This window comes from Carlito syrichta, unplaced genomic scaffold (genome assembly GCF_000164805.1).
Source record: "Carlito syrichta isolate Samal-C Ts95f unplaced genomic scaffold, Tarsius_syrichta-2.0.1 Scaffold115115, whole genome shotgun sequence".
In the NCBI taxonomy this organism is placed as follows: domain Eukaryota; kingdom Metazoa; phylum Chordata; class Mammalia; order Primates; family Tarsiidae; genus Carlito; species Carlito syrichta.
The window spans coordinates 83,491-98,874 of NW_007059211.1; the positions used below are offsets into that span (position 1 = coordinate 83,491).

General features: G+C 42.7%; 1 protein-coding gene across 1 annotated transcript in view; it reads right to left on the minus strand.

Annotated features, from left to right (window-relative positions):
* Positions 1 to 15,384, minus strand: part of SPACA3 (sperm acrosome associated 3) — a 21,626-nt gene extending 6,242 nt beyond the window's left edge. Inside the window, 3 exon segments of the mRNA XM_008072147.2 lie at positions 7,942 to 8,073; positions 12,432 to 12,523; positions 15,339 to 15,384. Coding sequence (XP_008070338.2) covers positions 7,942 to 8,073; positions 12,432 to 12,523; positions 15,339 to 15,384 — 270 coding nt within the window.

Below are 15,384 nucleotides of genomic sequence, written 5' to 3' on the forward strand. Positions count from 1 at the left end.
ACACACACACACACACACACACACACACACACACACACACACTCCTTTGAGAGATGACACTTCCCCTCCCAACACATCCTTCAAATGAGCACCCAGGAATGGCGGTGGGTGATCATGGATGGTGGTGAGTGGGCAGGGATGATGCTGGGTGCACAGAGATGGTGGTGGGTACCCAGGGATGGTTTGGGGTGAACAGGAATGGTAGAGAGTACCCAGGGATGGCAGTGAGTACCCAGGGATGGTGGTGGTGGATCAGGGATGGTGGTGTGTGGGCAGGGATGTGCTGAGTGCACAGGGATGGTGGTGTGAGCCCAGGGATGGTGGTGGGTGCCTACTGCCTCCCCAGGAAACCCATTCCACCAGAAAGTTCATCTTCCTTAGTGGTAAGTAACAAGTTGCTTCTTCCCCCATCTGCATGATGATGGTTTGGTATGGACAGGTCCAGGACAAAGGTTACACTATTGACCCTGAAGATGAAAGGTCAGAGAAGTACAAGGAAAGAGCATGTGACAGCCATGCTGTGGTACACAGAAGCCCCTTTTTGGAGCCCATGTGACACAGCAGCTAGAGTATGGGCTTTAGAGTATGAGACAGACCTGGGCTGAATTCAGGCACTAGTGACCACCAGCCAGATGACCTAGAGAAAGTGGCTTCCCTTTTTTTTCACTTCCCTGTTTCCCCAGTTCTCAAGCAGGGATGACAATACCTACTTCACAAGGTCCTAGGAGGGCTCAGCAAAACCGCTGCAAAGTAACTAGTATCCCAGGTGCTCAACGATAACAGCAAATGCTACTAAGAGCAGAGTACAGCCACAACTATGTGTCATTGTACCATGTTCACCCTTTCTGCCTGGGCCCCACCCACCTACCCTAGACCAACCAAGTTCAAATTGAAGGTTGTCCCAGCATCAGCATCAATATCGCTTTTATTGTGGTAAGAACACTTAACAGGAGAGCTTAACAATTTTTTAAGTGTACAATACAGTATTGTTGACTGACTTACTCATCTGACCTGCCTGAATCTTTTTTCCCTATTTCCCCACCACCACCACCCCCCCCACCCCTGGTCACCACTATCCCACTTTTGATTCTATGAATTTGACTACTCTCAGTACCTCATGTAAGTAGAATCATTTGTCTTTCTGGGACTGGCTTACTTCACTTAGCATAGTGGTCCTCAAGGTTCCTCCATATTGTTGCATATATCAAAATTTGTTAAGGCTGTATAGTAGTCTGCTGTGTGTATATACCACATTTTCATTATCCATCAATCTGTGAATAGACATTTATGTTGTTTCCACCTCTTCTCCATTTGTGAATAATGCTACAATGATCATGGGAGCACCAATACGTCATAAAGGTCACAATTTCCATTCTTTTGGATAAACACAAACAAATGTGATTGCTGGATCATAAGGTAATTCTATTTTTAATCTTTTGAGGAATCTCTATGCAGTTTTCCATAGCAGCTGCACTAACTTGCATTCACATCAACAGTACTCAAGTGTTGCAATCTCTCCATGCCATCACCAATACTTGTTGTCTTTTGCTATTTTGATAATGGCCATCCTGACTGTTGTGGTTTTGCTTTGTATTTGCCTGATGATCAATGAAGCTGAGCATTTTTTTCAAATATCTGTTGGCCATTGTATGTCTTCTTTGAAGAAACGTCTATTTGGCATCCGTATGTCTTTTAAAAGCTTCCCAGATGACTCCTGTGTGCAGCCAGACTTCAGGCTTTATTCAGGGGAAAGAGCTCCAGCCTTGAATTAGAATACCAGAGTTCAGTTTCTTGCTCACCCCTGACTGGCTAACTCACCCTTACAAGTTTAGCGGTATACCCGCATCACTGACATGGAGTCACTACCTGCCCCACCCACCGTAACCTTGAGCACCATACTTCATCTCCCCAAACCTCATTTTTCTCCTCTGTAAAATGAAAATAATAACCCTCCCTCCCTCCTAGTGGGTGGTGAAGCTCAGATATCTCACGAAGATGCTAACCACTTGGATCAGTACACTTTAGCTATTGTTTTTATTGCCTGGCCCTTGGTGGTGATTCTGTCTGGTTGAGTTTTGGGGATTTTACTGCATTGGCCTGCTTTTACTATTGTAGTGCTTCTTTTTATTGAGTAATCTTTCAGCTTATTTTATTTTATTGTATGTTTTGTTTTTTCCCAGTTGACTTTTACTGTTAAATGGGGAAGAAGAAACAGCAGCTCAAAAGGAGCAGTTATGAGGGCAGACGAGGCCCCACTTGGAGATCAGCTGGTCTCGATTTCTCTGCTGAGCTCTGCACAAGTCTTTCCTGTAACCCCAAAGCGATCTCAGATTCTTGACCACATCCTAGAAGAGACCTTCCACGGCTCCCTCCAAGTTTAAGTTCTCCAGCAGCCTCTCTTATATGCCTTGTCCTTAGCCCTGAAGGCACTTTAGAAAAACTGCTGACTCCTGGCCCCTCTCCAGGCCAATTACACCAAATCTCTGGGAGTGGGACCCAGGCATCAGCAGTTCTGCAGTATTCGTGATTCCAAAGTGCAGCCAGGGCTGAGAACCATTTCCAAACAAACTCTTACAGTTCCCTAAATGTGTGACAACATTTTGCCTCCATGTCTTATATAGGATCATATATTCATATATATCAAAATTACTATTTATTTCCCAATTCCCTGGCCAACTTCTAGACCTCCTTAAAGAATTGCCAAAGCTTGACTTCTTCCTTTGGACTTCTTGGGCTGAGTTAGGGGTCCCCTATGTTCTTGCCTGGTATCCGGTGCTAACTCATAATCTCAGCATCTCTCACGCCCTTTCAGTATCTTCTTTTTCTATCATTTCCACCAGATTAGCAGATGCCTGATGTATCTCTTATGTCCATCTTCTCAGTGTTGAAAACAAAGATCAAAAAATTCTGGGTGAGTAATGAAATGAAGAAGTTAATGATAATCACCTGGTTGGTGATTCAGAAGAAACTCAGTCCAGAGGACTCGGTCAGGAGGCTGCTGAGGCCAGCCCCAAAGACTGTGCCAGGGCCACTGTGGGCAGTGAGAAAATGAGTCCTCCTCTGGCTCCAGGCAGGGATTTCCCAGAGCTCCTAAATCAAAACCCTTATCTGATCCATTCCAAACATAGTACATTGAAAATAGAATTAGACCAGGCAAGTGGCTCATGCCCATAATCTCAGCACTTCGGGAAACCTAGGCGGGAGGATCCCTTGAGCCCAGGAGTTTGAGACCAGCCTAGGCAACATAGTAAGACCTCATCTCTACAAAAAATTTTAAAAATTAGCCAGGCATGGTGGTGCCTACCTGTAGTCCCCATTATTTGGGAGGCTGAGGAGGGTGAATCCCTTCAGCCCAGAAGATCAAGGCTACATTGAACAATGATTGTGTCACTGCACTCTAGCCTGGGCAACAGAATAAGACCCAAACTCAAAAAAGAAACAGCAAGCAAGAACAGAATTAACTTCTTCTCCATGAGTTGCTCCCTGCTCTTTTCATCAGTGGATACAGTGTGTGGCTGTAATCACATGACATTGTTGTCAGGAAGACTGAGGTGTGTATAGCTGCCAGCCCCTACACTAAATGACCTCACACCACCATATTCTTTTAGTGTTGTGACTCCTTTATTATTCTGTCTTCCCCTGTGTGATGGTTAATTTTATGTGTACACTTAGCTGGGCCACAGAATATTAAACCTTGTTCTGAGTGTTTCTGTGAACACATTTTTGAATGAGATTAACATTTAAATCAGTAGACTGAGTAAAGCAGATTGCCCTCCCTAATGTGGACGGGCCTCATCCAATCAGTTGAAGTCCTGAATAGAAGAAAAGGCTGACCTCCCCAAGTAAGAGAGAATTCCTCCTGCCTGACTACCTTCCAACTGAGACATCAACTTCTTTTCCAGCCCTCAGACTCAAACCGAAACATTTGGCTTTTCCAGAGTTCATGAACCTGTCAGCCTTCAGACTGGAACTATACCATCAGCTCTCTGGGTCTCCTGCTTGCCTACCCTGCAGATTTTAGGACTCACATCCCTGATGGCATGAGCCAATTTCTTATCATCAATCTCTGTCTGTCTGTCTGTCTATCTATCTATCAGGGAGAACCCCAAAAAATTGGAATTATCTTTTGAAGGGCAGGTCCCTTGTAGGTAAGTGTTGTAGGAACCCACTGGCATTAGTATACCAGCTAGTTTTATTGCGAGAGGCCGTGTTCATTCAGTGAATTTTTTTGGAGATTCTTTCAACGTGTATGCCCATTTCATGATGGGTGATTTATAAACACACCTGCCCACACCATGCTGAGTGTTCAGCAGTTTTTGACCCCCATGGCCCACCCTCCATATTCACCCAATCTCACCCTGAGCAACTTTTTTTTTATTTCTTCAGGTGAAAAAGGTTCACAAAGGGAAATATTTTTGCCAATGTAGAAGAGGTGAAACAAAAAACAGCAAAAGTACTAAAAGGCATCAAAATTGATGAGTTCAGAAACTGTTTTGAGCAGCGGAGAAAGCATCTTAATAGGTATATTGTATCAGATGAAGAGAACATTGAAGGTGACTGAAGTTTAAACATGTAAGAATAAGTACACAATTTTTTATAAACAAATTCCAGGTTTGGGGTCCTCCCACATATCTGTATCTATATCTCTATCTCTCTATATATTAATATATAATGTCTTTCTCTATATAGATATGTTGATTGATAATATACATCTTATTGGTTCCGTTTCCCTCGAGAACCCTAACTGATATACCACTCGTGAAGTTGGCAGAAAATCTTTCAACAGTTAAGTTCCTCAGTCCATGTTAATTTCCTTCCTGGACCTGGGACCACTACCAGCTGACATTCTTCCCTCCCCTCTTGTAATCTGCAGCTTCTACAATATGGGGCAGCAGACTAAAAGTGGCAGACCTAGGCTAGAGCCTTGTTCTCACAAAGTTTACTAATTCTGTGACCCTGGAGGATTAGCTAATCTTGCTGAATCTCAATGTCCTCCCTGTAAAATGAAAAGAATTACCACCTCAGGGGGGTGTTGAGGGGATTAATGAGATAACATGCAAAACATCTTGCACAGTACCTGTACCTGGCACTGAACAGATACTCAATAAAAGGTTGCTTTTAATTATTGTTATTTGGGGAGTGAGGAAACAAATAAACTATACTATTGAGAGCTACACTTGAACTGTCAAAAGCCTCCAAGTAAGGGCCTAGAGGATATTGCAAAGTAACAGCCTGAGCTTGCTTTAACCTACTGAAGCCTTTTCTGCATCCAGGTTTGTGCTATGTCGGCCCTGGTTGAAGTCTCAAGATCTCTGAATAAGCAGGGAATTACTCTACTCACATTCATCTTCTTGGGCTCATATCCTGGGGATTTTCTCCCAGGGAAACTGATATAGTCTAAAGAAAAAGGAAAAACATCAATCTTGGAAAATGTGCTTGTTCATCCTTTTCATATGCCCCATTCTCATCCCGATCTCCTTCCAAGTTCAGTGCTTCCGTGTCTGTTCCAACCACTCTGGCTGATGCCTCATCATGTCTTACCTTGAGACTACCGTCAGTTCCCAACTGGTCTCTCTATATAAGAGGGCTCTCTCTAAAGGATAGGGCTGAATGCACTAGTCCCCTTGTTTAAACCTTTCAGTGGGGCCAGCCCACTCAGTCAGCAGTCCAGATGATCCTCCACGGTCTGTCCTTTCCCACTCTCCAGCCTCACCTCCCAATGCTTCCCCCAACCCCTGGACCCTGGTAGTTCTGAACCACCAACTCTTCCCCAGACTTAGCAACCTAAAAGCCCTTCCTCACTAGGCAAGAGATAACTTTATTTTATCCTTCAAGTTCAACCCAGTGTTACAGCTTTTGCAGAAAGAGTTAATCCAACACTGTTCACCTCCTGAAACACCCGAATCTATGTGCTTGACCCTACACCTTGAGTTTATCTCTATCATAGAATTACCACATGACACTATGATTTATGATGTATATGACCGTAGCCCTGTTTGTGAGCTCTTTCAGAGCAAGGAGTTTGCTACATTTATCTGTGTATTTCCTTGACCTATTAATGGGTGAGGCACCCAGAACTGAAGAGAGGTTAAGCAAATACATTTAAAAACACACACACTGGGAATGAAAGAAGATGAACACAACTATAAAGGCTAGTACAAGGGAGACCTTTGTGCTGAGGGAATAGTTGTCTCTTGACTGAGGTGGTGGGTATACAAATCTACACGTGTGACAAAATGGCACAGAACTATACACACATTGTAGCAATTTCCATGTCCTAATTTTTCTGTTATACCATAGTCTTATAAGATGGAACCATTAGGGGAAACTGGAGGAAGGGTATGTGGGATCTCCTTGTACTATTTTTGCAATTCCCTGTTTAACTATAATTATTTGAAAATAAAGTTTCCTAGAAAGGAAAAGCACACACAACACAAGCTAGTTTTTCTGTTCTAATAAAATAATTGGAAGTGAGAGGCTGTCAACTCTGAGATATTTCACAAAGTCTAATTTGATATTGTTTAAAATTGAACAGCTAGAAAGTGAATGGTTACAACAAAATCATCACCCACGTGTGCTTCAACATCTGGCCGGCTTAGAATTATAACAAGTTTCTGCTCAGAAGGCCTTCATGCCATGCGTAGGTGCTTAGAACCCTGAGTGGAATGAATTAGGTCAGTGCAATTATGGGATCTGAACAAGGTGAGCTATGATGAAACACATGAGGAAAAAACAGCTTCCCTTAACGCTGTCTGACCAGATAGAGGCTGGACAGGTGGGAAAAAACTGCCTGGTAGCCCCCAGCTTTGAGAAGCCAGAGCACCTAAAAAAAATCTGAGTCTGTGTCCACAGCAACTTGGGAACCCTAAAAAGCTACAGGTGCTAAAAAGTGAGGCTTGAGTAAACAAACACCTTCAAAAGCTGAAGGCCTCTGCAAACCCAGGGCCTCTGAAACCCTGAAATTCTTAGCAACCAGTGTGGCCTAACAACCCAATGACTTTAAGACCCTAGCTCCTTAAGAGCCTGAGGCCCCTAAAAATTGATGCTTCTAATAACTTGGGGCCTTTGAGAAATACAAAGCTTTTAATAAATTGAAAATCTGAATAACCTGGGGCTTCTAACAACCCAAGACCTATAATAAACTGAAACTCTTAGCAACTTGGGTTGCCTAGCAACCTAGGGACTCTAATTATCAGAGACTCCTAGCAACCAGGGAGATTGTACAACCTGCGGGCCCCATACACATCTAACCCTGGACCCAGACTGCCTCTCACTCTTGTGGTGGCCACATACTGAATCTCAAGAGGCAGTGTGATCTAAGAGACAGAGCCAGAACTGGAAACCAAAGACCCATGTTTATGGTTCTGATTTTGTTACTTACTAACTGTGCATCCTGTGGCTTAAGCTCCCTCTCCATCCATTGCTTCATATATAAAATAAGAATACAAAGCCGGGCTCGGTGGCTCAGCCTGTAATCCCAGCACTTTGGGAGGCTGAGGTGAGAGGATTGCCTGAGCCCGTGGGTTCAAGACTCGCCTGGGCAACTTGGCGAGACCTCATCTCTACAATAAATAAAAAAAAAAATTAGCCGGGCGTTGTAGCACACGCCTGTAGTTCCAGCTCCTTGGAAGGCTGAGGCGGAAGGATTGCCGGAGCCCAGCAGGTGGAGGCTGCAGTGGCCGGGAGCAGCCACTGCACTCCAGTCTGGGTGACAGAGTGAGACTCCAACTCAAAAAACAAATAAATAAATAATAAATAAAATAAAATAAGAATAATAATTATAATATCTAGCTTATAAATGATTATAATTATCTAATTAATTATCTATAATAATTATAATATCTAGCTCATAAAAGCATCAAATAAGGTTGTTTATGGGAAAGAATGTTAGCAGTGATACAAATGCATATCTCGATACCCACTACAGTCCATCTACCGTACCTCCAAAACATCTTTCCCATCTCTTCCAGGCCCATTGCCATCACAAAAGTCTCTCTCAGGTCGCTTCACTTCATTGTCTACCTTGCCACCAGTTTTCTTTCGAATGCACAAGTCCTGCGATGTCACTTTTGCCTAGAAGTTTCCCCTGGTTCCTCATTGTTCTTGAGGTCAAGTTCATATTCTTTAGCAAGATACTTCATGCTAAGGTCCTATCTTTTCAGCTTCATCTTCAATCACCCTCCCAATCCCCACTTCCTTCCTTTACTCCTAAAACAAATCCCAGAGGTGGGTACAAGTATTACCATCTCAGTTTCAGAGATAAAGTGGGTCTGAGTGAGAAGCTAAGTAACTTACTCAAGTACGTACAGTATTGAAACAGTAAGTTGAATCCTTGTCTGACTCCAAAACTCAAGTTCTTTGACTAAAAATAAAAAAAAAAAAGAATTTTTTAAAGTGATTCTCTGGCTATTCTCTGAATAAGCCAGTCTTGGTCATCTCATTTCAGAGCCCCTTCAGCCTTTTCTGCTGGAACCACAGGACAGTTCCATGTTGGTGGAGCCTGTGGTTTTATCACCAAGGAGCGCTCGCCTTGTTGTTTATGGGAAGGCATGAAAAAATACATCTATGGGTGTATACACATCAGACTTAAGAGACTACTGAGACCACACCCAGTGGTGCCTAACCTGTGGCCTATCTCATTTTGCCATATAGCTCATGATGTAATTTTGGGACAAACGGTTAGAAACCTGCCCCATGCTGCACCTCCTGAAAAAGGCTCGGTTATTAACATTTTAATGGCTAAAATGTCATTTTTATTCATATCCTTCTTGTCAATAAAACAGGTTAATCTGAGTTTTTAAAATATACATTTTCCTTCAGAGGACTCAAAACTACCATCATTTTTAATTAAAATAAATACGACCTATAACACCTCTATTTGCCCTGTTTGACTCTCAAGGTCGGGGGTGTGGGAAGGCTGAGTGGAATGGCAGGAAGATGGTTCATGACTAGTGTAGTCCAACATGAGGACAAATATACCCCATGGGAAAACTGAATCACTCCCACAGGAAGCAAGAGCCAGAGCAAGGACTAGATCTAACTTTCCAGAACATAACAGTGTACTCATATACTACTCTTGCAAATGACAGTACATAAAAAGTCCTCTGACATTACTGCTCATGGGCCTAGCATTGAGGGACAGTGAGCCTGGGCACTCCATAGGGCTTCTTATGGGCTGTAGAAGAGAAATAATACTTGACTGTATGGGTGTGTCCAACTCCCTGACTGTGCGCTCCTCTGTGAAATGGGGAAAAAGATACACATCTCTCAGAAGGCCTGGTTTCCATGTTGTCTTCCCTCTCTAATAGCTGTTCTTTCCAAGTTGTGATCAGGACCCCAGTGGAGCTTTCTCAAGGTGCTGGAGAGTTAGGTGGAAGGAGAGATAGTCTCCACTTAGCACCTACAAGCAATTTCTCTCCCAAGCTAAGAGGGAAGAGCTGAGCTCTTAGTTTATGCTGTTCAATTGGCCTAAAGGAGTAGCTTATAGCAATAGATTTCAATTGGGAAGCTCCCCGCCCCCCAGGGGATACTTGACAATGTCTGAAGACATTTGTGGTTATCACAACTGAGGATGGGGAGCACTACGGGTATTTGGTGAGTAAAAATCAGGGATGCTGCATCCTACAAAGTGCAGGACAGCTTCCCACAACAAATAATTGTTCAGCCCAAAGTGTCAATAGTGCCAAGGTCAAAACATCCTGATGTACAACACAGAGCAGTCTAGGTCTGAATCCCTCTGTTCCTACTTACTAGGTGATGCTAGATAGGCTGTCTCATTTCTCTAAGCCATATTCAGTTTCCTGATTTATAAAATAAGATTATTTGATTTGATGATCTATATGACCCCACCTAATGATATCTTTCTCCAGCTTTGCTTCCTAGTCACCAACCTGTTGATTTTGCTTATGGTATTTTGAGATTTCAGAAGCAAAAAAAAGAGAGTATACCCAGTTCCATTTCTTCAACTATATAATGGGAATAATTATTCCTACTTCACCATTCCTACCTTGGCATGAGAAGAAAATTGCCTATACATATTAAGAGTTTAATAAACATTCATCTTTTTTAAAACCACCATAATGGATTAGCATAGAAAAAAGTTCACAAAAACTGTCATTGCCTGAAAAGTGTCCTCATTAAACAGCCACCAGGGCACAGGGGCCTTTGAGACAAAGGAATTACATTGTTCACAACTTTCCAAGAGGCAGTAATGGATCTTGGGCTTTGCAGGAAACTAGTAAGGTGGAAAGACCTTAGGTAAGAAGACACATAGACCTGCTTTGAGGCCTCTGCCCCATCCTTAGAGAAATATTTCCTTTGGAAAGAAAAAAAATGCCATTGGGAGAACCATTTCAACAGCTCTAGTCCTACAGAGTGGAGGTTACAGAGTTTTGACATCATTTGACCTGAGTTCAAATCCTTCCTCTGTTACGCTCTACTCCATCACCCATCAGTAGTTATGATAATAATGTCACTCATTTAGGAGATTGTGAATTTCAGGTGAGACAAAACATTCAGTAAGTGTTTAATAAATGTCAACTATTGTTGTGTTCTAAGAGCTATAAACGAGTCCCAGTCAATGTATTGCCAGCCTAGGCACAACTGCATTCTTAGTAACTAAGATTTCCATGAGAAGTCGTGCAACATTGTCAAACCCCATCATAGATCCATGAGAAAGATGTTAGTAGCCTCTGCTATCTTCCCCCTACATACAAACATACACACACAAACACCTACAGATACCATTTTACATTCAGGAAAGGTGACATTGGGCATTTGATCAAGACAGAGATCTGTTATGATCTGAAGGATGGGGATACCAGGTTGCGATTTTCTAGTGTCTCTTCCCTCCCTCCCCGCCACTCCCAAAAACATACCCATCAAAAGAGGTTAAAATGACTGCCTTTGACTGTTTAAAGTGGGAAAGGCATCATCCTACCCCTGAGCCTCTATTAAAGAAAAAAAAAGCAGTCTTGTAAAACAGAATCTGTCCCATGGCTAAGCCAAGACCTTCTCTTATTGATTAAAGGTCACAAGAATGTAGATAAGTTAAGCTATGCAGAGAACTAACATTCCGAAATGCCAAGTCCTAAGGCTAAAAGTCTAAAACCAATCATTCAAAATACAAGGATGTGCAACCCTGGAGAAATAATCCAAGCAAAGCCACTCTGCTGGATCTGAAATCCAGATCACCAGCATCCCGCTAAGGCACTCCCACACAGAGGGCTGAGACAGAGCTCTGAACCGACACTACTAAACACGGAGTCCTGCAAACACACACAGAGCTCATGCAGCTGTAAGCAAGACAGTCCCACGGACTCTGAAGTTGCTGGGTGTACTGAGTAAGTCAGGCTTGATGAGAGATAAAGAGACAGGAAGACGAAAGAAACAGAAGGGGACAGAGGCACCCACACGAGACAGGCAAGCTACAGCCACCCAGTTCTGGTGCCTTAAACATTCTAAATAAGTAGAAACTCGCTCCTCTCCCGGTTAATCCTGCATTTCTCCAGAGAAGGTGGCTTTAATTATCACTCAGTTTTCTCATCAGAGGAAGCCAATGTACACAGAGGCAATGGAGTTATTCCAGCTTTTATCTAATTATATTATCAGAAGAATTCAATGCTTGGCCTTAAACGATACCCACATCCACTGAGTCTAAGGCCAGAGGGTGAGAACAAGCCAGATCAGAACTCAGGCCAGGCTTGAGTACAGGGAGAATTTCGGCTCCAGCCCTGAAAAAGGCAGTCCTAAAGCCTCAAAGTACTTAGTACGAAAGGTGAAGCAAGTTCAAGGGCAAAAGCAGCACATGTCAGTGACTCTGCCCTGGCTAAGAGCATAGCAGGAAAATGTCAAAGCAGCCAGTTAGCTGAGCAGCCAGATGTGCAGAAGTCAACCCTAGAAAACGCATCCAAATGGGACAAGACCCCTCCAGCAAGTAAGTAGGGGAAAACAGGATATTTTTCACTATCTTCTCAATGCCTGGATGCTGGTGCATAGTAAGTACTAAATAAACATGTGTAGGATGAATGAATGAAATAAGAAGCCCCTTTAGACACCAAATCCACTCACCTCCTCCTCGTCACCGCCACCTTTCCCTATAGGAATGAGAGTCCACTGCCTTTCTTGTGACTTCCCAGGGTAGTTCTTATTAAGTAACTAATTTTAATTAGATCCCAAGGACAAAAGTATATATACTCCCAAGTTGTAAATGACAAGAATATTAAGAGAAACCTCATGGGAAACGTAAAGCACAGAGGTAGAGTTGCTGATTGAGCCCTGGGAGCAGCGCCTGGGAGAGCAGTGACTGCTGCTGGAGCAAGCAAGCTGGGCTGGCAGCAGGAGCCTCCTGGGGCTCGGCCCCACTATTGCAAGGAGAGAGGAAGAGGAGGCTAGATTTTGCTTTCTGGTCTGGGCGGACATAGACAACTGACACTTATCAGAGCAATCCTGCAAGCCCGCAGTAGGTTGTGGTCTGACTTATCACCTACATGCTTTAGCTTCCTCGGATGAACTCTCATACCACCTAAGAGAGAATAAAGCATTAGGCCACATGACAGGGGGCGAACCTGTGACTCAATTCAGGAAACAGCAACCAGATTGCTTGTCCAAAAGGCACTGTGGTGACCAAGGTGAAAGTTAATAATAATAAAAGCTGCCATGTAAAGGAGACTCATGACCCAAGAGCCAGATGACCCACACCACAAGGATCTCCCTGCCCAAGTTAGAGGCAGGCAAGGAGCTGGAGTTGCGACAATTCAGTCGGTTGTGGCAACATAGCAACACCTCTTTTCTACAAAAAAGTCAAAACACACACTGGCCAGGCATGGTAACACGCACCTGTAGTCCCGGCTACTCAGGAAGCTAAGCAAAAAGGATTGCATGAGCCCAAGGAGCTCAAGGCTATGGTGAGGCGTGATTGTACCAATGCACTCTAGCCTGGGTAAGAGTGAGATACTGACTCAAAAAAAAGGAAAATGTTCTGAAGCTAAAACACATTGATGCCTGTGATAGATTCAATTATTGATCCCAGATCTTCACTCCCTTACAGTAGAATTATACATCCATGCTCATACTGTGGCTTCATGGCAAACAGAGTATATTTCCTGAGCTCTTGACTTTGGGCTTACCTATGCTTTGACCAGTAGTGATGATTCCATGACACTAACAAATACTTAAAATGTGCTTGTGCCACTGGGCCTACTCTCTTGAGTTCTTGCTGTTTTCCATGAGAAAAAAAATCACCTCACTTAACTACAAGTCCAAGGAGGATGAGAGGCATGTAGAACCGACCTGGACCTAGCCCACAGCTTGGTGTCAGGCTGAGCTGAGCCCAGTACACATCAGCCAAACTCCACCAACATGCAGGACCATGAGCCCAAAATAAATGCTTGTTGTAAGCCACTAAAATCTCAAAGTTGTGTGCTATGCAGCAATAAACTGACTATACAATGCCCTTTAAGGACCCTTTCAGAACTTTCATTTAAAGAAAGACTCTGGCTGTTCAAAAGGGGGAAATGAGTTCATAAAAATCTCAAGCACTACAGTGTGTGGCTCCATCACTTTGGAGAACAATTTCACGGTATCTAGTAAAGCTGAAGATGCCCATTCCTTACTGTTCAATTACTCCACCTCTAGGTACATAACATAGAGCAGGAGTTGGCAAAACTATTCTGTAAAGGGCGAGATAGCAAATATTTTAGGTTTTGCAGACCATACGGTCTTAATTAACTGCTGTTTTAGTGTGGAAGCATCCATAGACAACACTTAAATGAGTGCCTATGGCTGTTTTCCAATAAAACTTTTTGATGGACATTGAAATCTGCATTTTACATAATTTTCACATGCCACAAAATACTCTTCTTCTTCCTATTTTTAACCAGTAAAATGTAAAAACAATCCTTCGCTGGCTGAATGGAAACAGAATATGATATACACATACAATGGAATATTAGTCAGCCTTAAAAAGGAAAGAAATTCTGACACATGCCTCCACATGGATGAACGTTGGAGGCATTATGCTAAGTGAAGTCAGTCACAAAGGGACAGATACCGTATGATTCCACTTATATGACATCCCTCAGGTTGTGAAATTCAACAGAAAGTAAAATGGTGGCTGCCAGGGGGAAGAGGGGAAAAGGGTGTTATTGTTTAATGACTTCAGAGTTTCAGTGTGGATAATGAAATATTCTGGAATGAATGGTGATGGTGGTCACACAACCATGCGTATGTATCTAATGCACTGAACTGTACACTGAAAAATGATGAAAATGGTAACTCTTACATTATGCATATTTTACCACAATTTTAAAAGTTCAAATCCAAAGAAAAAATGTTAAAAACATTCTTAATTCATGGCTTCATAGAAAAACAAATAGTGGCCAGATTAGACCGACAGACTGCAGTTTGCCAACATTTGCCTTAAAGAAGCTCTCTCACTGTGCCCCAGGAGGAGGTAAGCACAGGAAGCCATCACAGCACTGTCCAGGTTATAAAAAAAGGGAAAAAAGGAAATAGAGTAAATATTCATCAACAGGAAAATGGAGAAATACATTGTGGTATATTTATACAATAGAATACTCAATGATAAGTGGAATGTGCTACAATTTATATATAAAATTTAAAGCCCTACTGAGTAATGCTATACTGTATTAATGAATACATAAATATGTAGTGAAAGTATAAAAACACACACAGGAATGATAAACACTGGATTCATAGTAATAGTTACCTCTGAGGAGGGAGAGGGAGTGGAATACACAAGGAGCCTCAATTATATCAGTAAAGTTTTATTTCTTTAAATGAGATCTGATGCTAAGATGACATAATGTTAAGATTTGATCAAGTTTAATGGTGGGTAAATAGGTATTCATTATGTTCTTTTCTATTCTTGTCTGATCTTTGAACTATTTCATGATGAAAAAATTAATCTATAAAAAGCGAAGGAAGGAACAAGTTCTTTGAGGGGGAAAAAAAAGAAACCATCAATTTCAAAACATGCCAGGAGCAGCACCATGAATAATGAGAGGCAACCAGGCTGCATCATGGATCCTCCCTGGCTTTCTCAGGTTTCTTCAGCCCACCAATTTAGAATCTGGGAGATGAACCTTGTTTAGAGTCCCACGTTTGGAACCAAAGAATAGTTCTGCCCACAGGTTTTCTCCCCCTCTGTGGCTGGAGAGGGAACTGACAGAATCCAGACTACCCATACCTGGGCACCATCCCTCCAGCCACAAGCCAGGTTTCTAGAGATACGTCCACTCGCACCCATAAGGCATAAGAAGTCATTTTAGGGCTTTACAATGTTGAGTTGTGAAAACCCCAGGATTTCTGCCAAATACCTGCAAAGATGGAAAACGGCAGGTCAGGCTTCTCTGGGGGACCCAT